General features: G+C 43.6%; 1 protein-coding gene and 1 long non-coding RNA gene across 5 annotated transcripts in view; both read right to left on the bottom strand.

Moving 5' to 3' along the window:
• The window catches only part of LOC129828442 (striatin-like), a 151,300-nt gene that overhangs the window by 17,566 nt on the left and 106,064 nt on the right, over positions 1-27,670 (bottom strand). The window contains exons 8-9 of the mRNA XM_055889489.1: positions 23,846-23,956; positions 3,598-3,744 (exon numbers count right to left, since the gene is read on the bottom strand). Coding sequence (XP_055745464.1) covers positions 3,598-3,744; positions 23,846-23,956 — 258 coding nt within the window. The remainder of the gene's footprint in view (positions 1-3,597; positions 3,745-23,845; positions 23,957-27,670) is intronic.
• Positions 26,814-27,670, bottom strand: part of LOC129828590 (uncharacterized) — a 3,752-nt gene continuing 2,895 nt past the window's right edge. For all 4 annotated transcript variants that reach the window (XR_008755252.1, XR_008755255.1, XR_008755254.1 and 1 more), the window contains one exon: positions 26,814-27,670. This exon is cut by the window's right edge and continues 209 nt beyond it. This is a non-coding gene — a long non-coding RNA (uncharacterized LOC129828590).

Raw genomic sequence — 27,670 nt, 5'->3', positions numbered from 1 at the left:
GGCCCTGGGTCCAACACCTAGTTTAGACTGGCCCTGGGTCCAACACCTAGTATAGACTGGCCCTGGGTCCAACACCTAGTATAGACTAGCCAACACCTAGTATAGACTGGCCCTGGGTCCAACACCTAGTTTAGACTGGCCCTGGGTCCAACACCTAGTTTAGACTGGCCCTGGGTCCAACACCTAGTTTAGACTAGCCCTGGGTCCAACACCTAGTTCAGACTGGCTCTGGGTCCAACACCTAGTTTAGACTGGCCCTGGGTCCAGCACCAAGTTTAGACTGGCCCTGGGTCCAGCACCAAGTTTAGACTGGACCTGGGTCCAACATCTAGTTTAGACTGGCCCTGGGTCCAACACCTAGTTTAGACTAGCCCTGGGTCCAACACCTAGTTTAGACTGGCCCTGGGTCCAACACCTAGTTTAGACTGGCCCTGGGTCCAACACCTAGTATAGACTAGCCAACACCTAGTATAGACTGGCCCTGGGTCCAACACCTAGTTTAGATTGGCCCTGGGTCCAACACCTAGTTTAGACTGGCCCTGGGTCCAGCACCAAGTTTAGACTGGCCCTGGGTCCAACATCTAGTTTAGACTGGCCCTGGGTCCAACACCTAGTATAGACTGGCCCTGGGTCCAACACCTAGTATAGACTAGCCAACACCTAGTATAGACTGGCCCTGGGTCCAACACCTAGTTTAGACTGGCCCTGGGTCCAACACCTAGTTTAGACTGGCCCTGGGTCCAACACCTAGTATAGACTAGCCAACACCTAGTTTAGACTAGCCCTGGGTCCAACACCTAGTTTAGACTAGCTCTGGGCTAACACCTAGTGAAGACTGGCCCTGGGTCTAACACCTAGTGAAGACTGGCCCTGGGTCTAACACCTAGTTTAGACTGGCCCTGGGTCCAACACCTAGTTTAGACTGGCCCTGGGTCCAACACCTAGTGAAGACTGGCCCTGGGTTCAACACCTAGTTTAGACTGGCCCTGGGTCTAACACCTAGTTTAGACTGGCCCTGGGTCCAACACCTAGTTTAGACTGGCCCTGGGTCCAACACCTAGTTTAGACTGGCCCTGGGTCCAACACCTAGTTTAGACTGGCCCTGGGTCCAACACCTAGTTTAGACTGGCCCTGGGTCCAACACCTAGTATAGACTGGCCCTGGGTCCAACACCTAGTATAGACTAGCCAACACCTAGTATAGACTGGCCCTGGGTCCAACACCTAGTTTAGACTGGCCCTGGGTCCAACACCTAGTTTAGACTGGCCCTGGGTCCAACACCTAGTTTAGACTAGCCCTGGGTCCAACACCTAGTTCAGACTGGCTCTGGGTCCAACACCTAGTTTAGACTGGCCCTGGGTCCAGCACCAAGTTTAGACTGGCCCTGGGTCCAGCACCAAGTTTAGACTGGACCTGGGTCCAACATCTAGTTTAGACTGGCCCTGGGTCCAACACCTAGTTTAGACTAGCCCTGGGTCCAACACCTAGTTTAGACTGGCCCTGGGTCCAACACCTAGTTTAGACTGGCCCTGGGTCCAACACCTAGTATAGACTAGCCAACACCTAGTATAGACTGGCCCTGGGTCCAACACCTAGTTTAGATTGGCCCTGGGTCCAACACCTAGTTTAGACTGGCCCTGGGTCCAGCACCAAGTTTAGACTGGCCCTGGGTCCAACATCTAGTTTAGACTGGCCCTGGGTCCAACACCTAGTTTAGACTGGCCCTGGGTCCAACGCCTAGTATAGACTAGCCCTGGGTCTAACACCTAGTTTAGACTGGCCCTGGGTCTAACACCTGGTTTAGACTGGCCCTGGGTCTAACACCTAGTTTAGACTGGCCCTGGGTCCAACACCTAGTATAGACTGGCCATGGGTCCAACACCTAGTATAGACTGGCCCTGGGTCCAACACCTAGTTTAGACTAGCCAACACCTAGTATAGACTGGCCCTGGGTCCAACACCTAGTTTAGACTGGCCCTGGGTCCAACACCTAGTTTAGACTGGCCCTGGGTCCAGCACCAAGTTTAGACTGGCCCTGGGTCCAACATCTAGTTTAGACTGGCCCTGGGTCCAACACCTAGTTTAGACTGGCCCTGGGTCCAACGCCTAGTATAGACTAGCCCTGGGTCTAACACCTAGTTTAGACTGGCCCTGGGTCTAACACCTGGTTTAGACTGGCCCTGGGTCTAACACCTAGTTTAGACTGGCCCTGGGTCCAACACCTAGTATAGACTGGCCCTGGGTCCAACACCTAGTATAGACTGGCCATGGGTCCAACACCTAGTATAGACTGGCCCTGGGTCCAACACCTAGTTTAGACTGGCCCTGGGTCTAACACCTAGTTTAGACTGGCCCTGGGTCCAACACCAAGTTTACACTGGCCCTGGGTCCAACATCTAGTTTAGACTGGCCCTGGGTCCAACACCTAGTTTAGACTGGCCCTGGGTCCAACACCTAGTTTAGACTGGCCCTGGGTACAACACCAAGTTTAGACTGGCCCTAGACTGGCCCTGGGTCCAACACCTAGTTTAGACTGGCCCTGGGTCCAACACCTAGTATAGACTAGCCCTGGATCTAACACCTAGTTTAGACTAGCCCTGGGCCCAACACCTAGTATAGACTGGCCCTGGGCCCAACACCTAGTATAGACTGGCCCTGGGTCCAACACCTAGTTTAGACTGGCCCTGGGTCCAACACCTAGTTTAGACTGGCCCTGGGTCCAACACCTAGTTTAGACTGGCCCTGGGTCCAACACCTAGTATAGACTGGCCCTGGGTCCAACACCTAGTTTAGACTGGCCCTGGGTCCAACACCTAGTTTAGACTGGCTCTGGGTCCAACACCTAGTTTAGACTGGCCCTGGGTCCAACACCAAGTTTACACTGGCCCTGGGTCCAACATCTAGTTTAGACTGGCCCTGGGTCCAACACCTAGTTTAGACTAGCCCTGGGTCCAACACCTAGTTTAGACTGGCCCTGGGTCCAACACCTAGTTTGACCCAGGGCCAGTTTAAACACCTAGTTTAGACTGGCCCTGGGTCCAACACCTAGTTTAGACTGGCCCTGGGTCCAACACCTAGTTTAGCGTCCAGTGCACGCAACACGAAACGCTCTGAACTTGGAACGGACAATCTGACAGCACAGTTACAGTCACCAACGCTCTGGATAACAAAGCAGCCTAAGCGAGTAATGTTCAGTGAGCTGTTCTCTCTCACTTAGATGTCTGGAAGTAACTAGCAAGTTAGCTTAGGTTCTTGACTGCTGCTGTTAGTACATTCAGATCCACCGTTAAAGAGATGGGTGGGGCTAAGGCTAAAGAGGGTGTGGACAATGCTGAATGGGTGGAGACAAAGAGGGGCTCTCCAGTAGTAGTACCAAAACATTGAAAGACGGTTTTCTCAAAAGTGAGTTTTCAAGTTGATCAACATTCAAAGCATAATGACTTTCCCATTGTTTCCTCAAATACAGTTTTGTAGCTCTGAGTCTCTACTTTTATCCAATGTAAAAAAAACACAATTTCAAATGTTGCTACATAAGACCGATTTGAGCCGGTCACATATATGGTAGTACAGAGACAGGGACAAAGACAGGGTCAGTACCTTCATCAGTGTGGTTGTCCTGGTGGTGTTCATTGAGCCTGGGTGCGTTGGAGCGGGACTGGGAAGTAGAGGAGGGTTCTCTGGGATTCATGTCCTCCTGGTCCCTCAGGTTGGCCAACATGTCCTGGAGCTTAGACCGGTTCGGTCCTGAGGGAGGGCAGACAGATAGTGGGGGGGGGGACAATATAATGTTGGCACAACATATATAGTCAGAGGCTGTGTCCCAAATAGCAGCCCTATGTGACCTGGTGAAAAGAAGTGCACTATAAAGGGAACCGGGTGCCATTTGGGACGCAAACAGAGAGCAAATGGCTTGGAAAGGTAGTCCATCTACCTGTCCATCTACCTGTCCATCTACATCTACCTGCAAATCTACCTGTCCATCTACCTGTCCATCTACATCTACCTGCACATCTACCTGTCCATCTACCTGTCCATCTACCTGTCCATCTACCTGTCCATCTACCTGTCCATCTACCTGTCCATCTACATCTACCTGTCCATCTACCTGTCCATCTACCTGTCCATCTACATCTACCTGTCCATCTACCTGTCCATCTACCTGTCCATCTACCTGTCCATCTACCTGTACATCTGCCTGTACATCTGCCTGTACATCTGCCTGTACATCTGCCTGTACATCTACATCTACCTGCACATCTACCTGCACATCTACCTGCACATCTACCTGTCCATCTACCTGTCCATCTACCTGTCCATCTACCTGTTTATCTACCTGTCCATCTACCTGTCCATCTACCTGTCCATCTACCTGTCCATCTACCTGTCCATCTACATCTACCTGTCCATCTACCTGTCCATCTACCTGTCCATCTACCTGTCCATCTACATCTACCTGTCCATCTACCTGTCCATCTACCTGTCCATCTACATCTACCTGTCCATCTACCTGTCCATCTACCTGTCCATCTACCTGTCCATCTACCTGTCCATCTACATCTACCTGTCCATCTACCTGTCCATCTACCTGTCCATCTACCTGTCCATCTACCTGTCCATCTACCTGTCCATCTACCTGTCCATCTACATGTCCATCTACCTGTCCATCTACCTGTCCATCTACCTGTCCATCTACCTGTACATCTGCCTGTACATCTGCCTGTACATCTGCCTGTACATCTGCCTGTACATCTACCTGTACATCTACATCTACCTGCACATCTACCTGCACATCTACCTGCACATCTACCTGTCCATCTACCTGTACATCTGCCTGTACATCTGCCTGTACATCTGCCTGTACATCTGCCTGTACATCTACCTGTACATCTACATCTACCTGCACATCTACCTGCACATCTACCTGCACATCTACCTGTCCATCTACCTGTCCATCTACCTGTCCATCTACCTGTTTATCTACCTGTCCATCTACCTGTCCATCTACCTGTCCATCTACCTGTCCATCTACCTGTCCATCTACCTGTACATCTGCCTGTACATCTGCCTGTCCATCTACCTGTACATCTACCTGTCCATTTACCTGTCCATCTACATCTACCTGTACATCTACATCTACCTGTCCACTACCTGTCCATCTACCTGCCCATCTACCTGTCCATCTACCTGTCCATCTACCTGTCCATCTACATCTACCTGTCCATCTACCTGTCCATCTACCTGTCCATCTACCTGTCCATCTACCTGTCCATCTACCTGTCCATCTACCTGTACATCTGCCTGTACATCTGCCTGTACATCTACATCTACCTGCACATCTACCTGCACATCTACCTGCACATCTACCTGTCCATCTACCTGTCCATCTACCTGTCCATCTACCTGTTTATCTACCTGTCCATCTACCTGTCCATCTACCTGTCCATCTACCTGTCCATCTACCTGTCCATCTGCCTGTACATCTGCCTGTCCATCTACCTGTCCATCTACCTGTCCATCTACCTGTCCATCTACCTGTCCATCTACCTGTACATCTGCCTGTACATCTACCTGTCCATCTACCTGCACTTCTACCTGTCCTTCTACCTGCACATCTACCTGTCCATCTACCTGTCCATCTACATCTACCTGTACATCTGCCTGTACATCTACCTGTCCATCTACCTGTCCATCTACCTGTCCATCTACCTGTCCATCTACCTGTCCATCTGCCTGTACATCTGCCTGTCCATCTACCTGTCCATCTACCTGTCCATCTACCTGTCCATCTACCTGTCCATCTACCTGTCCATCTACCTGTACATCTGCCTGTACATCTACCTGTACATCTACCTGTCCATCTACCTGTCCATCTACATCTACCTGTACATCTACATCTACCTGTCCACTACCTGTCCATCTACCTGTACATCTACCTGTCCATCTACCTGCCCATCTACCTGTCCATCTACCTGTCCATCTACCTGCACTTCTACCTGCACATCTACCTGTCCATCTACCTGTCCATCTACCTACCTGTCCATCTACCTGTCCATCTACCTGTCCATCTACCTGTCCATCTACATCTACCTGTCCATCTACCTGTCCATCTACCTGTACATCTACATCTACCTGTCCATCTACCTGTACATCTACATCTACCTGTACATCTACCTGTACATCTACATCTACCTGTCCATCTACCTGTCCATCTACCTGTCCATCTACATCTACCTGTACATCTACCTGTACATCTACCTGTCCATCTACCTGTCCATCTACCTGTCCATCTACATCTACCTGTCCATCTGCCTGTACATCTGCCTGTCCATCTACCTGTCCATCTACCTGTCCATCTACCTGTCCATCTACCTGTCCATCTACCTGTCCATCTACCTGTACATCTGCCTGTACATCTACCTGTCCATCTACCTGTCCATCTACCTGTACATCTACATCTACCTGTCCATCTACCTGTACATCTACATCTACCTGTACATCTACCTGTACATCTACATCTACCTGTCCATCTACCTGTCCATCTACCTGTCCATCTACATCTACCTGTACATCTACCTGTACATCTACCTGTCCATCTACCTGTCCATCTACCTGTCCATCTACATCTACCTGTACATCTGCCTGTACATCTACCTGTCCATCTACCTGTCCATCTACCTGTCCATCTACCTGTCCATCTACCTGTCCATCTGCCTGTACATCTGCCTGTCCATCTACCTGTCCATCTACCTGTCCATCTACCTGTCCATCTACCTGTCCATCTACCTGTCCATCTACCTGTCCATCTACATCTACCTGTCCATCTACCTGTCCATCTACCTGTACATCTACATCTACCTGTCCATCTACCTGTACATCTACATCTACCTGTACATCTACCTGTACATCTACATCTACCTGTCCATCTACCTGTCCATCTACCTGTCCATCTACATCTACCTGTACATCTACCTGTACATCTACCTGTCCATCTACCTGTCCATCTACCTGTCCATCTACATCTACCTGTACATCTGCCTGTACATCTACCTGTCCATCTACCTGTCCATCTACCTGTCCATCTACCTGTCCATCTACCTGTCCATCTGCCTGTACATCTGCCTGTCCATCTACCTGTCCATCTACCTGTCCATCTACCTGTCCATCTACCTGTCCATCTACCTGTACATCTGCCTGTACATCTACCTGTCCATCTACCTGCACTTCTACCTGTCCTTCTACCTGCACATCTACCTGTCCATCTACCTGTCCATCTACATCTACCTGTACATCTGCCTGTACATCTACCTGTCCATCTACCTGTCCATCTACCTGTCCATCTACCTGTCCATCTACCTGTCCATCTACCTGTCCATCTGCCTGTACATCTGCCTGTCCATCTACCTGTCCATCTACCTGTCCATCTACCTGTCCATCTACCTGTACATCTGCCTGTACATCTACCTGTCCATCTACCTGTCCATCTACCTGTCCATCTACCTGTCCATTTACCTGTCCATCTACATCTACCTGTACATCTACATCTACCTGTCCATCTACATCTACCTGTCCATCTACCTGTCCATCTACCTGTCCATCTACCTGTCCATCTACCTGTCCATCTACCTGTACATCTGCCTGTACATCTGCCTGTACATCTGCCTGTACATCTGCCTGTACATCTACATCTACCTGCACATCTACCTGCACATCTACCTGCACATCTACCTGTCCATCTACCTGTCCATCTACCTGTCCATCTACCTGTTTATCTACCTGTCCATCTACCTGTCCATCTACCTGTCCATCTACCTGTCCATCTACCTGTCCATCTACCTGTCCATCTACATCTACCTGTCCATCTACCTGTACATCTACCTGTCCATCTACCTGCCCATCTACCTGTCCATCTACCTGTCCATCTACCTGCACTTCTACCTGCACATCTACCTGTCCATCTACCTGTCCATCTACCTACCTGTCCATCTACCTGTCCATCTACCTGTCCATCTACCTGTCCATCTACCTGTCCATCTACATCTACCTGTCCATCTACCTGTCCATCTACCTGTACATCTACATCTACCTGTCCATCTACCTGTACATCTACATCTACCTGTACATCTACCTGTACATCTACATCTACCTGTCCATCTACCTGTCCATCTACCTGTCCATCTACATCTACCTGTACATCTACCTGTACATCTACCTGTCCATCTACCTGTCCATCTACCTGTACATCTCCATCTACCTGTCCATCTACCTGTCCATCTACCTGTCCATCTACCTGTCCATCTACCTGTCCATCTACCTGTCCATCTACCTGTCCATCTACCTGCACATCTACCTGCACATCTACCTGTCCATCGACCTGTCCATCGACCTGTCCATCTACCTGTCCATCTACCTGTCCATCTACCTGTCCATCTACCTGCCCATCTACCTGCCCATCTACCTGTCCCCTCCCCCCGAACACACTTCCTGAAGACTCACCACCCCACACATCAAAAAATAAACAAAATAGAATTTGACGGGAAAAAAAGTGCAAGAAAGATTTTGGAAAGAAAAGACAGAAAAGACTGCTACTAAAGGAGGAACATGGGACTGAGCATCGGTCTTGTTTTGTATCGTGGCATCAACTGAAATAGTCTCGTCTTACAAGGTTGTTTATGCCGTCACTTCTATGTCTGTTGAGTGCAATATGATTCAGTCAGAGTTTGATTCCTCGTCTTCTATAAGACTCTACTAGAAGATGGGTATGTTGAGTGCAATATGATTCAGTCAGAGTTTGATTCCTTGTCTTCTATAAGACTCTACTAGAAGATGGGTATGTTGAGTGCAATATGATTCAGTCAGAGTTTGATTCCTTGTCTTCTATAAGACTCTACTAGAAGATGGGTATGTTGAGTGCAATATGATTCAGTCAGAGTTTGATTCCTTGTCTTCTATAAGACTCTACTAGAAGATGGGTATGTTGAGTGCAATATGATTCAGTCAGGGTTTGATTCCTTGTCTTCTATAAGACTCTACTAGAAGATGGGTATGTTGAGTGCAATATGATTCAGTCAGAGTTTGATTCCTTGTCTTCTATAAGACTCTACTAGAAGATGGGTATGTTGAGTGCAATATGATTCAGTCAGAGTTTGATTCCTTGCAGACTAACTCCAATAGAGGTTCTGTAGACTAGATATTACTGACTGAAATAAGACAATGATAATATACATGGTGAATGACACACTACAGTGTAGAAATGAATATCTAAACTAGAGACAGAACAGAATGGAGCACTGAAGGAAATACATGACAAAACAACAGACACACAGACAAACGTTTACACAGAGTCAGAGTTGAAGACAGAGAGTTGAAGACAGAGCTATGTTATTAAGGGAGTTGAAGACAGAGCTATGTTATTAAGGGAGTTGAAGACAGAGCTATGTTATTAAGGGAGTTGAAGACAGAGCTATGTTATTAAGGGAGTTGAAGACAGAGCTATGTTATTAAGGGAGTTGAAGACAGAGCAATGTTATTAAGGGAGTTGAAGACAGAGCTATGTTATTAAGGGAGTTGAAGACAGAGCTATGTTATTAAGGGAGTTGAAGACAGAGCTATGTTATTAAGGGAGTTGAAGACAGAGCTATATTATTAAGGGAGTTGAAGACAGAGCTATATTATTAAGGGAGTTGAAGACAGAGAGTTGAAGACAGAGCTATGTTATTAACCTGTTGGGGATGGGGGCGCTGTTTAGACTATTTATGCTAATGTGGCTAATTTTTTAAACGGCTTCCCACAAAATCCTTGATCGTACAATATGCATATTATTATTATTATTGGATAGAAAACAGTCTATAGTTTCTATAGGAGTTGAAATTTTGTCTCTAAGTGGAACAGAGCCCATTCTACAGCAATTTCCCTGACATGGAGTCAGATTTGAGAAATGTTGGGCACTTTTCTGAAGTCAGTTAAAAGGGCACTGTCGTTGCTATGACTATACGGACACTTCTTACGTCTTCCCCTGGATGCCTTTACGTGATGACGATTCCAACGGGCTCGATTGCTCGTTCACAGGCCCTACAAATGAAAAAAACCTTTAGCTAGCAAGTCTTTTCTTGCTGCGTAACGCGCGTGGAAGACACCGACCCTCTCCTGTTCCAAGCGTTAGTTTAGCCTGTTATATTTCTCCGGTCATCTTTTCACTCGTTATAGGAGTTACAAACATCACAAAGTAGTTAATTTAAAGCGTTTTATAGCAATTTATATCCGTTTAGTGCGATTTTGGGACATTTATTTTTGCAACGATGTGAAAAGTTGGGCACGCTTTTCAGTTCATCCCGAACGTAGTTGACATTTCCACATGGCAAGAGGACAGCTTTCCACCAAAAGACGATTTCTCCCAAGAAAGGATCCTTTGCCCAAGATACTGATGGAAGAACAGCTCAAGGTAGGACATTTTTATTATGATAAATCGTGTTTCTGTCGAAACATTTTAGTGGCTTAGGACGCCATGTTTTTTGACGTAGCTTCGCTTGGCGCAAATTGTATTGAAAAGTAAGGATAAATTAAAAAATGTAATAACGCAATTGTATTAAGAATTAAATTGTCTATCAATCCCTGTCCACCCTATATTTTTTAGTCACGTTTATGAGTATTTATGTATAAGAGTAGATCACTGTCTAAGTGGCGCAAGGACAAATTCTGACCAGCCGAGTTACATTTCACATTGTCTAACCATGATTTTGGTGGCTAAATATAAACATTTTCGATCAAACTGTATATGCATGTTGTAATGTGATGTTACAGGAGTGTCATCGGAAGAATTCTGAGAAGGTTAGTGAAAAAATTAATATCTTTTGGCGATGTTGACTTTTATCGCTCACTTTGGCTAGAATCAATGCTGGGCTGCTAATTGCTATGTGCTAAGCTAATATAACGATTTATTGTGTTTTCGCTGTAAGACACTTAGAAAATCTGAAATATTGTCTGTATTCACAGGATCTGTGTCTTTCGATTCGTGTATGCTGTGTATTTTTACGAAATGTTTGATGATTAGTAGTTAGGTAAACACGTTGCTCATTGTAATTATTCTAGTCCATTTGTGATGGTGGGTGCAATTGTAAACTATGCCATATACCTGAAATATGCACTTTTTTCTAACAAAACCTATCCCATACCATAAATATGTTATCAGACTGTCATCTAATGAGTTTTTTTGTTGGTTAGGGGCTATAAATATCTTAGTTTAGCCGAATTGGTGATGGCTACTGGTGTTGGTGGACAAATAAAAGATGGTGGATTATGCTAATGTGTTTTTAGGTAATAGATGTACATCTTTACATATTGTGTCTTCCCTGTAAAACATTTTAAAAATCGGAAATGTTGACTGGATTCATAAGATCTGTGTCTTTCATTAGCTGTATTGGACTTTAATGTGTGAAAGTTAAATATTTTAAAAAAATATTTTTTTGAATTTCGCGGCACTGGTTTTTCAGTGGGGGGGGGGGGGGGTGTGCCGCTAGCGCCACGCTGATCCTAGACAGGTTAAGGGAGTTGAAGACAGAGCTATGTTATTAAGAGAGTTGAAGACAGAGAGTTGAAGACAGAGCTATGTTATTAAGAGAGTTGAAGACAGAGAGTTGAAGACAGAGCTATGTTATTTAGGGAGTTGAAGACAGAGCTATGTTATTAAGGGAGTTGAAGACAGAGCTATGTTATTAAGGGAGTTGAAGACAGAGCTATGTTATTAAGAGAGTTGAAGACAGAGAGTTGAAGACAGAGCTATGTTATTAAGAGAGTTGAAGACAGAGAGTTGAAGACAGAGCTATGTTATTTAGGGAGTTGAAGACAGAGCTATGTTATTAAGGGAGTTGAAGACAGAGCTATGTTATTAAGGGAGTTGAAGACAGAGCTATGTTATTAAGAGAGTTGAAGACAGAGAGTTGAAGACAGAGCTATGTTATTTAGGGAGTTGAAGACAGAGAGTTGAAGACAGAGCTATGTTATTAAGGGAGTTGAAGACAGAGTTGAAGACAGAGCTATGTTATTAAGGGAGTTGGAGACAGAGCTATGTTATTAAGGGATTTGGAGACAGAGCTATGTTATTAAGGGAGTTGGAGACAGAGCTATGTTATTAAGGGAGTTGAAGACAGAGCTATGTTATTAAGGGAGTTGAAGACAGAGCTATATTATTAAGGGAGTTGAAGACAGAGCTATGTTATTAAGGGAGTTGAAGACAGAGCTATGTTATTAAGGGAGTTGAAGACAGAGCTATGTTATTAAGGGAGTTGAAGACAGAGAGTTGAAGACAGAGCTATGTTATTAAGGGAGTTGAAGAGAGAGCTATGTTATTTAGGGAGTTGAAGACAGAGCTATGTTATTAAGGGAGTTGAAGACAGAGCTATGTTATTAAGGGAGTTGAATACAGAGAGTTGAATACAGAGCTATGTTATTAAGGGAGTTGTAGACAGAGCTATGTTATTAAGGGAGTTGAAGACAGAGCTATGTTATTAAGGGAGTTGAAGACAGAGCTATGTTATTAAGGGAGTTGAAGACAGAGAGTTGAAGACAGAGCTATGTTATTAAGGGAGTTGAAGAGAGAGCTATGTTATTTAGGGAGTTGAAGACAGAGCTATGTTATTAAGGGAGTTGAAGACAGAGCTATGTTATTAAGGGAGTTGAAGACAGAGAGTTGAAGACAGAGCTATGTTATTAAGGGAGTTGAAGAGAGAGCTATGTTATTTAGGGAGTTGAAGACAGAGCTATGTTATTAAGGGAGTTGAAGACAGAGCTATGTTATTAAGGGAGTTGAATACAGAGAGTTGAATACAGAGCTATGTTATTAAGGGAGTTGTAGACAGAGCTATGTTATTAAGGGAGTTGAATACAGAGCTATGTTATTAAGGGAGTTGAATACAGAGCTATGTTATTAAGGGAGTTGAAGACAGAGCTATGTTATTAAGGGAGTTGAAGACAGAGCTATGTTATTAAGGGAGTTGAATACAGAGAGTTGAAGACAGAGCTATGTTATTAAGGGAGTTGAATACAGAGCTATGTTATTAAGGGAGTTGAAGACAGAGCTATGTTATTAAGGGAGTTGAAGACAGAGCTATGTTATTAAGGGAGTTGGAGACAGAGCTATGTTATTTAGGGAGTTGAAGACAGAGAGTTGAAGACAGAGCTATGTTATTTAGGGAGTTGAAGACAGAGCTATGTTATTAAGGGAGTTGAAGACAGAACTATGTTATTAAGGGAGTTGAAGAGAGAGCTATGTTATTTAGGGAGTTGAAGACAGAGCTATGTTATTAAGGGAGTTGAAGACAGAGCTATGTTAGTAAGGGAGTTGAAGACAGAGCTATGTTATTAACGGAGTTGAAGACAGAGCTATGTTATTAAGGGAGTTGAAGACAGAGAGTTGAAGACAGAGCTATGTTATTAAGGGAGTTGAATACAGAGCTATGTTATTAAGGGAGTTGTAGACAGAGCTATGTTATTAAGGGAGTTGAATACAGAGCTATGTTATTAAGGGAGTTGAATACAGAGCTATGTTATTAAGGGAGTTGAAGACAGAGCTATGTTATTAAGGGAGTTGAAGACAGAGCTATGTTATTAAGGGAGTTGGAGACAGAGCTATGTTATTAAGGGAGTTGAAGACAGAGAGTTGAAGACAGAGCTATGTTATTAAGGGAGTTGAAGACAGAGCTATGTTAGTAAGGGAGTTGAAGAAAGAGCTATGTTATTAAGGGAGTTGAAGAGAGAGCTATGTTATTTAGGGAGTTGAAGAGAGAGCTATGTTATTAAGGGAGTTGAAGACAGAGCTATGTTAGTAAGGGAGTTGAAGACAGAGCTATGTTATTAAGGGAGTTGAAGACTGAGCTATGTTATTAAGGGAGTTGAAGAGAGAGCTATGTTATTTAGGGAGTTGAAGACAGAGCTATGTTATTTAGGGAGTTGAAGACAGAGCTATGTTATTAAGGGAGTTGAAGACAGAGCTATGTTATTAAGGGAGTTGAAGACAGAGCTATGTTATTAAGGGAGTTGAAGACAGAGCTATGTTATTAAGGGAGTTGAAGACAGAGCTATGTTATTAAGGGAGTTGAAGACAGAGCTATGTTATTAAGGGAGTTGACGACAGAGAGTTGAAGACAGAGCTATGTTATTAAGGGAGTTGACGACAGAGAGTTGAAGACAGAGCTATGTTATTTAGGGAGTTGAAGACAGAGCTATGTTATTAAGGGAGTTGAAGACAGAGCTATGTTATTAAGGGAGTTGAAGACAGAGCTATGTTAGTAAGGGAGTTGAAGAGAGAGCTATGTTATTAAGGGAGTTGAAGAGAGAGCTATGTTATTAAGGGAGTTGAAGACAGAGCTATGTTATTAAGGGAGTTGAAGACAGAGCTATGTTAGTAAGGGAGTTGAAGAGAGAGCTATGTTATTTAGGGAGTTGAAGACAGAGCTATGTTATTAAGGGAGTTGAAGACAGAGCTATGTTATTAAGGGAGTTGAAGACAGAGAGTTGAAGACAGAGCTATGTTATTAAGGGAGTTGAAGACAGAGAGTTGAAGACAGAGCTATGTTATTAAGGGAGTTGAAGACAGAGCTATGTTAGTAAGGGAGTTGAAGAAAGAGCTATGTTATTAAGGGAGTTGAAGAGAGAGCTATGTTATTTAGGGAGTTGAAGAGAGAGCTATGTTATTAAGGGAGTTGAAGACAGAGCTATGTTAGTAAGGGAGTTGAAGACAGAGCTATGTTATTAAGGGAGTTGAAGACTGAGCTATGTTATTAAGGGAGTTGAAGACAGAGCTATGTTATTAAGGGAGTTGAAGACAGAGCTATGTTATTAAGGGAGTTGAAGACAGAGAGTTGAAGACAGAGCTATGTTATTAAGGGAGTTGAAGACAGAGCTATGTTATTAAGGGAGTTGAAGACAGAGCTATATTATTAAGGGAGTTGAAGACAGATCTATATTATTAAGGGAGTTGAAGACAGAGAGTTGTAGACAGAGCTATGTTATTAAGGGAGTTGAAGACAGAGCTATGTTATTAAGGGAGTTGAAGACAGAGCTATGTTATTAAGAGAGTTGAAGACAGAGAGTTGAAGACAGAGCTATGTTATTAAGAGAGTTGAAGACAGAGAGTTGAAGACAGAGCTATGTTATTTAGGGAGTTGAAGACAGAGCTATGTTATTAAGGGAGTTGAAGACAGAGCTATGTTATTAGGGAGTTGAAGACAGAGCTATGTTATTAAGGGAGTTGAAGACAGAGCTATGTTATTAAGGGAGTTGAAGAGAGAGCTATGTTATTAAGGGAGTTGAAGACAGAGCTATGTTATTAAGGGAGTTGAAGAGAGAGCTATGTTATTAAGGGAGTTGAAGAGAGAGCTATGTTATTAAGGGAGTTGAAGACAGAGCTATGTTATTAAGGGAGTTGGAGACAGAGCTATGTTATTAAGGGAGTTGAAGACAGAGCTATGTTATTAAGGGAGTTGAAGACAGAGCTATATTATTAAGGGAGTTGAAGACAGAGCTATGTTATTAAGGGAGTTGAAGACAGAGCTATGTTATTAAGGGAGTTGAAGACAGAGCTATGTTATTAAGGGAGTTGAAGACAGAGAGTTGAAGACAGAGCTATGTTATTAAGGGAGTTGAAGAGAGAGCTATGTTATTTAGGGAGTTGAAGACAGAGCTATGTTATTAAGGGAGTTGAAGACAGAGCTATGTTATTAAGGGAGTTGAATACAGAGAGTTGAATACAGAGCTATGTTATTAAGGGAGTTGTAGACAGAGCTATGTTATTAAGGGAGTTGAATACAGAGCTATGTTATTAAGGGAGTTGAATACAGAGCTATGTTATTAAGGGAGTTGAAGACAGAGCTATGTTATTAAGGGAGTTGAAGACAGAGCTATGTTATTAAGGGAGTTGAATACAGAGAGTTGAAGACAGAGCTATGTTATTAAGGGAGTTGAATACAGAGCTATGTTATTAAGGGAGTTGAAGACAGAGCTATGTTATTAAGGGAGTTGAAGACAGAGCTATGTTATTAAGGGAGTTGGAGACAGAGCTATGTTATTTAGGGAGTTGAAGACAGAGAGTTGAAGACAGAGCTATGTTATTTAGGGAGTTGAAGACAGAGCTATGTTATTAAGGGAGTTGAAGACAGAACTATGTTATTAAGGGAGTTGAAGAGAGAGCTATGTTATTTAGGGAGTTGAAGACAGAGCTATGTTATTAAGGGAGTTGAAGACAGAGCTATGTTAGTAAGGGAGTTGAAGACAGAGCTATGTTATTAACGGAGTTGAAGACAGAGCTATGTTATTAAGGGAGTTGAAGACAGAGAGTTGAAGACAGAGCTATGTTATTAAGGGAGTTGAATACAGAGCTATGTTATTAAGGGAGTTGTAGACAGAGCTATGTTATTAAGGGAGTTGAATACAGAGCTATGTTATTAAGGGAGTTGAATACAGAGCTATGTTATTAAGGGAGTTGAAGACAGAGCTATGTTATTAAGGGAGTTGAAGACAGAGCTATGTTATTAAGGGAGTTGGAGACAGAGCTATGTTATTAAGGGAGTTGAAGACAGAGAGTTGAAGACAGAGCTATGTTATTAAGGGAGTTGAAGACAGAGCTATGTTAGTAAGGGAGTTGAAGAAAGAGCTATGTTATTAAGGGAGTTGAAGAGAGAGCTATGTTATTTAGGGAGTTGAAGAGAGAGCTATGTTATTAAGGGAGTTGAAGACAGAGCTATGTTAGTAAGGGAGTTGAAGACAGAGCTATGTTATTAAGGGAGTTGAAGACTGAGCTATGTTATTAAGGGAGTTGAAGAGAGAGCTATGTTATTTAGGGAGTTGAAGACAGAGCTATGTTATTTAGGGAGTTGAAGACAGAGCTATGTTATTAAGGGAGTTGAAGACAGAGCTATGTTATTAAGGGAGTTGAAGACAGAGCTATGTTATTAAGGGAGTTGAAGACAGAGCTATGTTATTAAGGGAGTTGAAGACAGAGCTATGTTATTAAGGGAGTTGAAGACAGAGCTATGTTATTAAGGGAGTTGACGACAGAGAGTTGAAGACAGAGCTATGTTATTAAGGGAGTTGACGACAGAGAGTTGAAGACAGAGCTATGTTATTTAGGGAGTTGAAGACAGAGCTATGTTATTAAGGGAGTTGAAGACAGAGCTATGTTATTAAGGGAGTTGAAGACAGAGCTATGTTAGTAAGGGAGTTGAAGAGAGAGCTATGTTATTAAGGGAGTTGAAGAGAGAGCTATGTTATTAAGGGAGTTGAAGACAGAGCTATGTTATTAAGGGAGTTGAAGACAGAGCTATGTTAGTAAGGGAGTTGAAGAGAGAGCTATGTTATTTAGGGAGTTGAAGACAGAGCTATGTTATTAAGGGAGTTGAAGACAGAGCTATGTTATTAAGGGAGTTGAAGACAGAGAGTTGAAGACAGAGCTATGTTATTAAGGGAGTTGAAGACAGAGAGTTGAAGACAGAGCTATGTTATTAAGGGAGTTGAAGACAGAGCTATGTTAGTAAGGGAGTTGAAGAAAGAGCTATGTTATTAAGGGAGTTGAAGAGAGAGCTATGTTATTTAGGGAGTAGAAGAGAGAGCTATGTTATTAAGGGAGTTGAAGACAGAGCTATGTTAGTAAGGGAGTTGAAGACAGAGCTATGTTATTAAGGGAGTTGAAGACTGAGCTATGTTATTAAGGGAGTTGAAGACAGAGCTATGTTATTAAGGGAGTTGAAGACAGAGCTATGTTATTAAGGGAGTTGAAGACAGAGAGTTGAAGACAGAGCTATGTTATTAAGGGAGTTGAAGACAGAGCTATGTTATTAAGGGAGTTGAAGACAGAGCTATATTATTAAGGGAGTTGAAGACAGATCTATATTATTAAGGGAGTTGAAGACAGAGAGTTGTAGACAGAGCTATGTTATTAAGGGAGTTGAAGACAGAGCTATGTTATTAAGGGAGTTGAAGACAGAGCTATGTTATTAAGAGAGTTGAAGACAGAGAGTTGAAGACAGAGCTATGTTATTAAGAGAGTTGAAGACAGAGAGTTGAAGACAGAGCTATGTTATTTAGGGAGTTGAAGACAGAGCTATGTTATTAAGGGAGTTGAAGACAGAGCTATGTTATTAAGAGAGTTGAAGACAGAGAGTTGAAGACAGAGCTATGTTATTTAGGGAGTTGAAGACAGAGCTATGTTATTAAGAGAGTTGAAGACAGAGAGTTGAAGACAGAGCTATGTTATTTAGGGAGTTGAAGACAGAGCTATGTTATTAAGGGAGTTGAAGACAGAGCTATGTTATTAGGGAGTTGAAGACAGAGCTATGTTATTAAGGGAGTTGAAGACAGAGCTATGTTATTAAGGGAGTTGAAGAGAGAGCTATGTTATTAAGGGAGTTGAAGACAGAGCTATGTTATTAAGGGAGTTGAAGAGAGAGCTATGTTATTAAGGGAGTTGAAGAGAGAGCTATGTTATTAAGGGAGTTGAAGACAGAGCTATGTTATTAAGGGAGTTGAAGACAGAGCTATGTTATTAAGGGAGTTGGAGACAGAGCTATGTTATTTAGGGAGTTGAAGACAGAACTATGTTATTAAGGGAGTTGAAGACAGAGCTATGTTATTAAGGGAGTTGAAGACAGAGCTATGTTATTAAGGGAGTTGGAGACAGAGAGTTGAAGACAGAGCTATGTTATTAAGGGAGTTGAATACAGAGCTATGTTATTAAGGGAGTTGAAGACAGAGAGTTGAAGACAGAGCTATGTTATTTAGCTCTGTCTTCAACTCTCTGTCTTCAACTCCCTAAATAACATAGCTCTGTCTTCAACTCTCTGTCTTCAACTCCCTATGTTATTTAGGGAGTTGAAGACAGAGCTATGTTATTAAGGGAGTTGAAGACAGAGCTATGTTAGTAAGGGAGTTGAAGACAGAGCTATGTTATTAAGGGAGTTGAAGAGAGAGCTATGTTATTTAGGGAGTTGAAGACAGAGCTATGTTATTAAGGGAGTTGAAGACAGAGCTATGTTAGTAAGGGAGTTGAAGACAGAGCTATGTTATTAAGGGAGTTGAAGACAGAGCTATGTTATTAAGGGAGTTGAAGAGAGAGCTATGTTATTTAGGGAGTTGAAGACAGAGCTATGTTATTAAGGGAGTTGAAGACAGAGCTATGTTATTAAGGGAGTTGAAGACAGAGCTATGTTATTAAGGGAGTTGAAGACAGAGCTATGTTATTAAGGGAGTTGAAGACAGAGCTATGTTATTAAGGGAGTTGAAGACAGAGCTATGTTATTAAGGGAGTTGAAGACAGAGCTATGTTATTAAGGGAGTTGAAGACAGAGCTATGTTATTAAGGGAGTTGAAGACAGAGAGTTGAAGACAGAGCTATGTTATTAAGGGAGTTGAAGACAGAGCTATGTTATTAAGGGAGTTGAAGACAGAGAGTTGAAGAGAGAGCTATGTTATTAAGGGAGTTGAAGACAGAGAGTTGAAGACAGAGCTATGTTATTAAGGGAGTTGAAGACAGAGCTATGTTATTAAGGGAGTTGAAGACAGAGCTATGTTATTAAGGGAGTTGAAGACAGAGCTATGTTATTTAGGGAGTTGAAGACAGAGCTATGTTATTAAGGGAGTTGAAGACAGAGAGTTGAAGACAGAGCTATGTTATTAAGGGAGTTGAAGACAGAGCTATGTTATTAGGGAGTTGAAGACAGAGCTATGTTATTAAGGGAGTTGAAGACAGAGCTATGTTATTAAGGGAGTTGAAGACAGAGCTATGTTATTAAGGGAGTTGAAGACAGAGAGTTGAAGACAGAGCTATGTAATTAAGGGAGTTGTAGACAGAGCTATGTTATTACGGGAGTTGAAGACAGAGAGTTGAAGGCAGAGCTATGTTATTAAGGGAGTTGAAGACAGAGCTATGTTATTAAGGGAGTTGAAGACAGAGCTATGTTATTAAGAGAGTTGAAGACAGAGCTATGTTATTAAGGGAGTTGAAGACAGAGCTATGTTATTAAGGGAGTTGAAGACAGAGAGTTGAAGACAGAGCTATGTTATTAAGGGAGTTGAAGAGAGAGCTATGTTATTAAGGGAGTTGGAGACAGAGCTATGTTATTAAGGGAGTTGGAGACAGAGCTATGTTATTAAGGGAGTTGGAGACAGAGCTATGTTATTAAGGGAGTTGAAGACAGAGAGTTGAAGACAGAGCTATGTTATTAAGGGAGTTGAAGACAGAGCTATGTTATTTAGGGAGTTGAAGACAGAGCTATGTTATTAAGGGAGTTGAAGACAGAGCTATGTTATTAAGGGAGTTGACGACAGAGAGTTGAAGACAGAGCTATGTTATTAAGGGAGTTGACGACAGAGAGTTGAAGACAGAGCTATGTTATTTAGGGAGTTGAAGACAGAGCTATGTTATTAAGGGAGTTGAAGAGAGAGCTATGTTATTTAGGGAGTTGAAGACAGAGCTATGTTATTAAGGGAGTTGAAGACAGAGCTATGTTATTAAGGGAGTTGAAGACAGAGCTATGTTATTAAGGGAGTTGAAGACAGAGCTATGTTATTAAGGGAGTTGGAGACAGAGCTATGTTATTAAGGGAGTTGAAGACAGAGCTATGTTATTAAGGGAGTTGGAGACAGAGCTATGTTATTAAGGGAGTTGAAGACAGAGAGTTGAAGACAGAGCTATGTTATTTAGGGAGTTGAAGACAGAGCTATGTTAGTAAGAGAGGTGAAGACAGAGCTATGTTATTAAGGGAGTTGGAGACAGAGCTATGTTATTTAGGGAGTTGAAGACAGAGCTATGTTATTAAGGGAGTTGAAGACAGAGCTATGTTATTAAGGGAGTTGAAGACAGAGCTATGTTATTAAGGGAGTTGAAGACAGAGAGTTGAAGACAGAGCTATGTTATTTAGGGAGTTGAAGACAGAGCTATGTTAGTAAGAGAGGTGAAGACAGAGCTATGTTATTAAGGGAGTTGGAGACAGAGCTATGTTATTTAGGGAGTTGAAGACAGAGCTATGTTATTAACCTGTTGGGGATGGGGGCGCTGTTTAGACTATTTATGCTAATGTGGCAAATTTTTTAAACGGCTTCCCACAAAATCCTTGATCGTACAATATGCATATTATTATTATTATTGGATAGAAAACAGTCTATAGTTTCTATAGGAGTTGAAATTTTGTCTCTAAGTGGAACAGAGCCCATTCTACAGCAATTTCCCTGACATGGAGTCAGATTTGAGAAATGTTGGCCACTTTTCTGAAGTCAGTTAAAAGGGCACTGTCGTTGCTATGACTATACGGACACTTCTTACGTCTTCCCCTGGATGCCTTTACGTGATGACGATTCCAACGGGCTCGATTGCTCGTTCACAGGCCCTACAAATGAAAAAAACCTTTAGCTAGCAAGTCTTTTCTTGCTGCGTAACGCGCGTGGAAGACACCGACCCTCTCCTGTTCCAAGCGTTAGTTTAGCCTGTTATATTTCTCCGGTCATCTTTTCACTCGTTATAGGAGTTAAAAACATCATAAGGTAGTTAATTTAAAGCGTTTTATAGCAATTTATATCCGTTTAGTGCGATTTTGGGACATTTATTTTTGCAACGATGTGAAAAGTTGGGCATGCTTTTCAGTTCATCCCGAACTCAGTTGACATTTCCACATGGCAAGAGGACAGCTTTCCACCAAAAGACGATTTCTCCCAAGAAAGGATCCTTTGCCCAAGATACTGATGGAAGAACAGCTCAAGGTAGGACATTTTTATTATGATAAATCGTGTTTCTGTCGAAACATTTTAGTGGCTTAGGACGCCATGTTTTTTGACGTAGCTTCGCTTGGCGCAAACTGTATTGAAAAGTAAGGATAAATTAAAAAATGTAATAACGCAATTGTATTAAGAATTAAATTGTCTATCAATCCCTGTCCACCCTATATTTTTTAGTCACGTTTATGAGTATTTATGTATAAGAGTAGATCACTGTCTAAGTGGCGCAAGGACATTTTCTTTACCAGCTTGTCTACATTTCACATTGTCTAACCATGATTTTGGTGGCTAAATATAAACATTTTCGATCAAACTGTATATGCATGTTGTAATGTGATGTTACAGGAGTGTCATCGGAAGAATTCTGAGAAGGTTAGTGAAAAAATTAATATCTTTTGGCGATGTTGACTTTTATCGCTCACTTTGGCTAGAATCAATGCTGGGCTGCTAATTGCTATGTGCTAAGCTAATATAACGATTTATTGTGTTTTCGCTGTAAGACACTTAGAAAATCTGAAATATTGTCTGTATTCACAGGATCTGTGTCTTTCGATTCGTGTATGCTGTGTATTTTTACGAAATGTTTGATGATTAGTAGTTAGGTAAACACGTTGCTCATTGTAATTATTCTAGTCCATTTGTGATGGTGGGTGCAATTGTAAACTATGCCATATACCTGAAATATGCACTTTTTTCTAACAAAACCTATCCCATACCATAAATATGTTATCAGACTGTCATCTAATGAGTTTTTTTGTTGGTTAGGGGCTATAAATATCTTAGTTTAGCCGAATTGGTGATGGCTACTGGTGTTGGTGGACAAATAAAAGATGGTGGATTATGCTAATGTGTTTTTAGGTAATAGATGTACATCTTTACATATTGTGTCTTCCCTGTAAAACATTTTAAAAATCGGAAATGTTGACTGGATTCATAAGATCTGTGTCTTTCATTAGCTGTATTGGACTTTAATGTGTGAAAGTTAAATATTTTAAAAAAATATTTTTTTTGAATTTTGCGGCACTGGTTTTTCAGTGGGGGGGGGGGGGGGTGTGCCGCTAGCGCCACGCTGATCCTAGACAGGTTAAGGGAGTTGAAGACAGAGCTATGTTATTAAGGGAGTTGAAGGCAGAGCTATGTTATTAAGAGAGGTGAAGACAGAGCTATGTTATTAAGGGAGTTGGAGACAGAGCTATGTTATTAAGGGAGTTGAAGACAGAGCTATGTTATTAAGGGAGTTGGAGACAGAGAGTTGAAGACAGAGCTATGTAATTAAGGGAGTTGTAGACAGAGCTATGTTATTACGGGAGTTGAAGACAGAGAGTTGAAGGCAGAGCTATGTTATTAAGGGAGTTGAAGACAGAGCTATGTTATTAAGGGAGTTGAAGACAGAGAGTTGAAGACAGAGCTATGTTATTTAGGGAGTTGAAGACAGAGAGTTGAAGACAGAGTTATGTTAAGGGAGTTGAAGACAGAGCTATGTTATTAATGGAGTTGAAGACAGAGCTATATTATTAAGGGAGTTGAAGACAGAGTTATGTTATTAAGGGAGTTGAAGACAGAGCTATGTTATTAAGGGAGTTGAAGACAGAGCTATGTTATTAAGGGAGTTGAAGACAGAGAGTTGAAGACAGAGCTATGTTATTTAGGGAGTTGAAGACAGAGAGTTGAAGACAGTGTTATGTTAAGGGAGTTGAAGACAGAGCTATGTTATTAATGGAGTTGAAGACAGAGCTATATTATTAAGGGAGTTGAAGACAGAGTTATGTTATTAAGGGAGTTGAAGACAGAGCTATGTTATTAAGGGAGTTGAAGACAGAGCTATGTTATTAAGGGAGTTGAAGACAGAGAGTTGGAGACAGAGCTATGTTATTAAGGGAGTTGGAGACAGAGCTATGTTATTAAGGGAGTTGAAGACAGAGCTATGTTATTAAGGGAGTTGAAGACAGAGAGTTGGAGACAGAGTTATGAAAGAGCAGCCACAGTAAAATAACAAGATGCTTGTTCTTGATTTAAGGCTTTTATTTATATTTCTCTTAATCTACAGAGAGAGAAGAGGAAGAGGAGGAGGAAGCATCGAGAGAGGACTTACTCTGCCCCACTTTTTTCCCCTTGCGTTCCTTCCTGTACTCCTCTTTGAGTTTGGTTATCAGACCCTGGTCCATGTCCCAGACCTCTGACATGGCAGTCTGTTCCTCCTCCTCTACAGGGGGACAAAACCAGAGATAGGAGAGGCTGTCCAGGATCTAGATGTGACCAGGAATGAACCAGCAACCAATTCCTACTCTCCAGGAGGGTTTGCCCTGGTCTTGGAAAGTCCCTCCAGTAACTAAGCCCAGATACTATTTCAATAGTTATGAAGGAGTTGAAGGGGAAGTAGAATACCTCAAGGAGAGAAGACCTTTAGGACCGGAGATAACACTGAGTCACGAGGAGCTCAGAGACCCACCCCCACATGGACAAGTCACTGTGGAGACAATCCTTAACCAAAACCACTCTGTCCATCTTTCTTTTTATTCATCTTTAATTTCTTGCATTCTTTCTAATATATTTTCCAGGTTTTGGTTAAAATATATATTGTATGGTCACATTCCACTGTTAGTCTACACCTTCAGTTCACAAAGCATGTGACAAAATGGTACATTCCTTCATAGACCAACACAGAGGTGGAAGAGACATGATTACCATAGACTTAGAACACACAATGGAACATAATACAGGCTACAGGGGGGTAAAGACAGGCTACAGGGGGGTAAAGACAGGCTACAGGGGGGTAAAGACAGGCTACAGAGGGGTAAAGACAGGCTACAGAGGGGTAAAGACAGGCTACAGAGGGGTAAAGACAGTCTACAGAGGGGTAAAGACATGCTACAGAGGGGTAAAGACATGCTACAGAGGGGTAAAAACATGCTACAGAGGGGTAAAGACATGCTACAGGGTGGTAAAGACAGGCTACAGGGGGGTAAAGACAGGCTACAGGGGGGTAAAGACAGGCTACAGGGGGGTAAAGACAGGCTACAGGGGGGTAAAGACAGGCTACAGGGGGGTAAAGACAGGCTACAGGGGGGTAAAGACAGGCTACAGGGGGGTAAAGACAGGCTACAGGGGGGTAAAGACAGGCTACAGGGGGGTAAAGACAGGCTACAGGGGGGTAAAGACAGGCTACAGGGGGATAAAGACAGGCTACAGGGGGGTAAAGACAGGCTACAGGGGGATAAAGACAGGCTACAGGGGGATAAAGACAGGCTACAGGGGGATAAAGACAGGCTACAGGGGGATAAAGACAGGCTACAGGGGGGTAAAGACAGGCTACAGGGGGGTAAAGACAGGCTACAGAGGGGTAGAGACAGAACACAGAGGGGTAGAGACAGACTACAGAGGGGTAGAGACAGGCTACAGAGGGGTAGAGACATGCTACAGAGGGGTAGAGACAGGCTACAGAGGGGTAGAGACAGGCTACAGAGGGGTAAAGACAGGCTACAGAGGGGTAAAGACAGGCTACAGGGGGGTAATAATAGGCTACAGGGGGGTAATAATAGGCTACAGAGGGGTAGAGACATGCTACAGGGGGGTAAAGACAGACTACAGGGGGGTAGAGACAGACTACAGGGGGGTAAAGACAGACTACAGGGGGGTAAAGACAGTCTACAGAGGGGTAAAGACATGCTACAGAGGGGTAAAGACATGCTACAGAGGGGTAAAGACATGCTACAGAGGGGTAAAGACATGCTACAGAGGGGTAAAGACAGGCTACAGAGGGGTAAAGACATGCTACACGGGGGTAAAGACATGCTACAGAGGGGTAAAGACATGCTACAGAGGGGTAAAGACATGCTACAGAGGGGTAAAGACATGCTACAGAGGGGTAAAGACAGGCTACAGGGGGGTAAACACAGGCTGCAGGGGGGTAAAGACAGGCTACAGGGGGATAAAGACAGGCTACAGGGGGGTAAAGACAGGCTACAGGGGGATAAAGACAGGCTACAGGGGGGTAAAGACAGGCTACAGGGGGGTAGAGACAGGCTACAGAGGGGTAGAGACAGAACACAGAGGGGTAGAGACAGACTACAGAGGGGTAAAGACAGGCTACAGAGGGGTAGAGACATGCTACAGAGGGGTAGAGACATGCTACAGAGGGGTAGAGACAGGCTACAGAGGGGTAAAGACAGGCTACAGAGGGGTAAAGACATGCTACAGAGGGGTAAAGACAGGCTACAGGGGGGTAATAATAGGCTACAGAGGGGTAGAGACATGCTACAGGGGGGTAAAGACAGACTACAGGGGGGTAGAGACAGACTACAGGGGGGTAGAGACAGAACACAGAGGGGTAAAGACAGGCTACAGGGGGGTAAAGACAGACTACAGGGGGGTAAAGACAGACTACAGGGGGGTAAAGACAGTCTACAGGGGGGTAGAGACAGAACACAGAGGGGTAGAGACAGGCTACAGGGGGTAAAGACAGACTACAGGGGGGTAAAGACAGACTACAGGGGGGTAAAGACAGACTACAGGGGGGTAAAGACAGTCTACAGGGGGGTAGAGACAGACTACAGGGGGGTAAAGACAGACTACAGGGGGGTAGAGACAGGATACAGGGGGTAAAGACCGGCTACAGGGGGTAAAGACAGGCTACAGGGGGTAAAGACAGGCTACAGGGGAGTAGAGACAGGCTACAGGGGGGTAGAGACAGGCTACAGGGGGGTAGAGACAGGCTACAGGGGGTAAAGACAGACTACAGGGGGGTAAAGACAGACTACAGGGGGGTAAAGACAGACTACAGGGGGGTAAAGACAGACTACAGGGGGGTAAAGACAGTCTACAGGGGGGTAGAGACAGAACACAGAGGGGTAGAGACAGGCTACAGGGGGTAAAGACAGACTACAGGGGGGTAAAGACAGACTACAGGGGGGTAAAGACAGACTACAGGGGGGTAAAGACAGACTACAGGGGGGTAAAGACAGACTACAGGGGGGTAAAGACAGACTACAGGGGGGTAAAGACAGACTACAGGGGGGTAAAGACAGGCTACAGGGGGGTAAAGACAGGCTACAGGGGGGTAAAGACAGTCTACAGGGGGGTAAAGACAGGCTACAGGGGGGTAGAGACAGGCTACAGGGGGGTAGAGACAGGCTACAGGGGGGTAGAGACAGAACACAGAGGGGTAAAGACAGACTACAGGGGGGTAAAGACAGAACACAGAGGGGTAAAGACAGGCTACAGGGGGGTAAAGACAGGCTACAGGGGGGTAGAGACAGGCTACAGGGGGGTAGAGACAGGCTACAGGGGGGTAGAGACAGACTACAGGGGGGTAAAGACAGTCTACAGGGGGGTAGAGACAGACTACAGGGGGGTAAAGACAGACTACAGGGGGGTAAAGACAGACTACAGGGGGGTAAAGACAGACTACAGGGGGGTAAAGACAGGCTACAGGGGGGTAAAGACAGGCTACAGGGGGGTAAAGACAGTCTACAGGGGGGTAAAGACAGGCTACAGGGGGGTAGAGACAGGCTACAGGGGGGTAGAGACAGGCTACAGGGGGGTAGAGACAGAACACAGAGGGGTAAAGACAGACTACAGGGGGGTAAAGACAGAACACAGAGGGGTAAAGACAGGCTACAGGGGGGTAAAGACAGGCTACAGGGGGGTAGAGACAGGCTACAGGGGGGTAGAGACAGAACACAGGGGGGTAAAGACAGACTACAGGGGGGTAAAGACAGTCTACAGGGGGGTAGAGACAGACTACAGGGGGGTAAAGACAGGCTACAGGGGGGTAGAGACAGAACACAGGGGGGTAAAGACAGGCTACAAAGGGTTCTATATCAACTATCTTCAATCTGTTTGGACAAAAAAAACCAGAGAAAAAAAAGAACAGAAAAATGACATGAAATGGCCAGTTTCAACAGGTTTCAGTATGAAA

The sequence above is a fragment of the Salvelinus fontinalis genome, chromosome 30 (assembly GCF_029448725.1).
Source record: "Salvelinus fontinalis isolate EN_2023a chromosome 30, ASM2944872v1, whole genome shotgun sequence".
NCBI classification, from domain to species: Eukaryota; Metazoa; Chordata; class Actinopteri; order Salmoniformes; family Salmonidae; genus Salvelinus; species Salvelinus fontinalis.
This window is presented reverse-complemented; position numbering and strand designations above follow the sequence as displayed.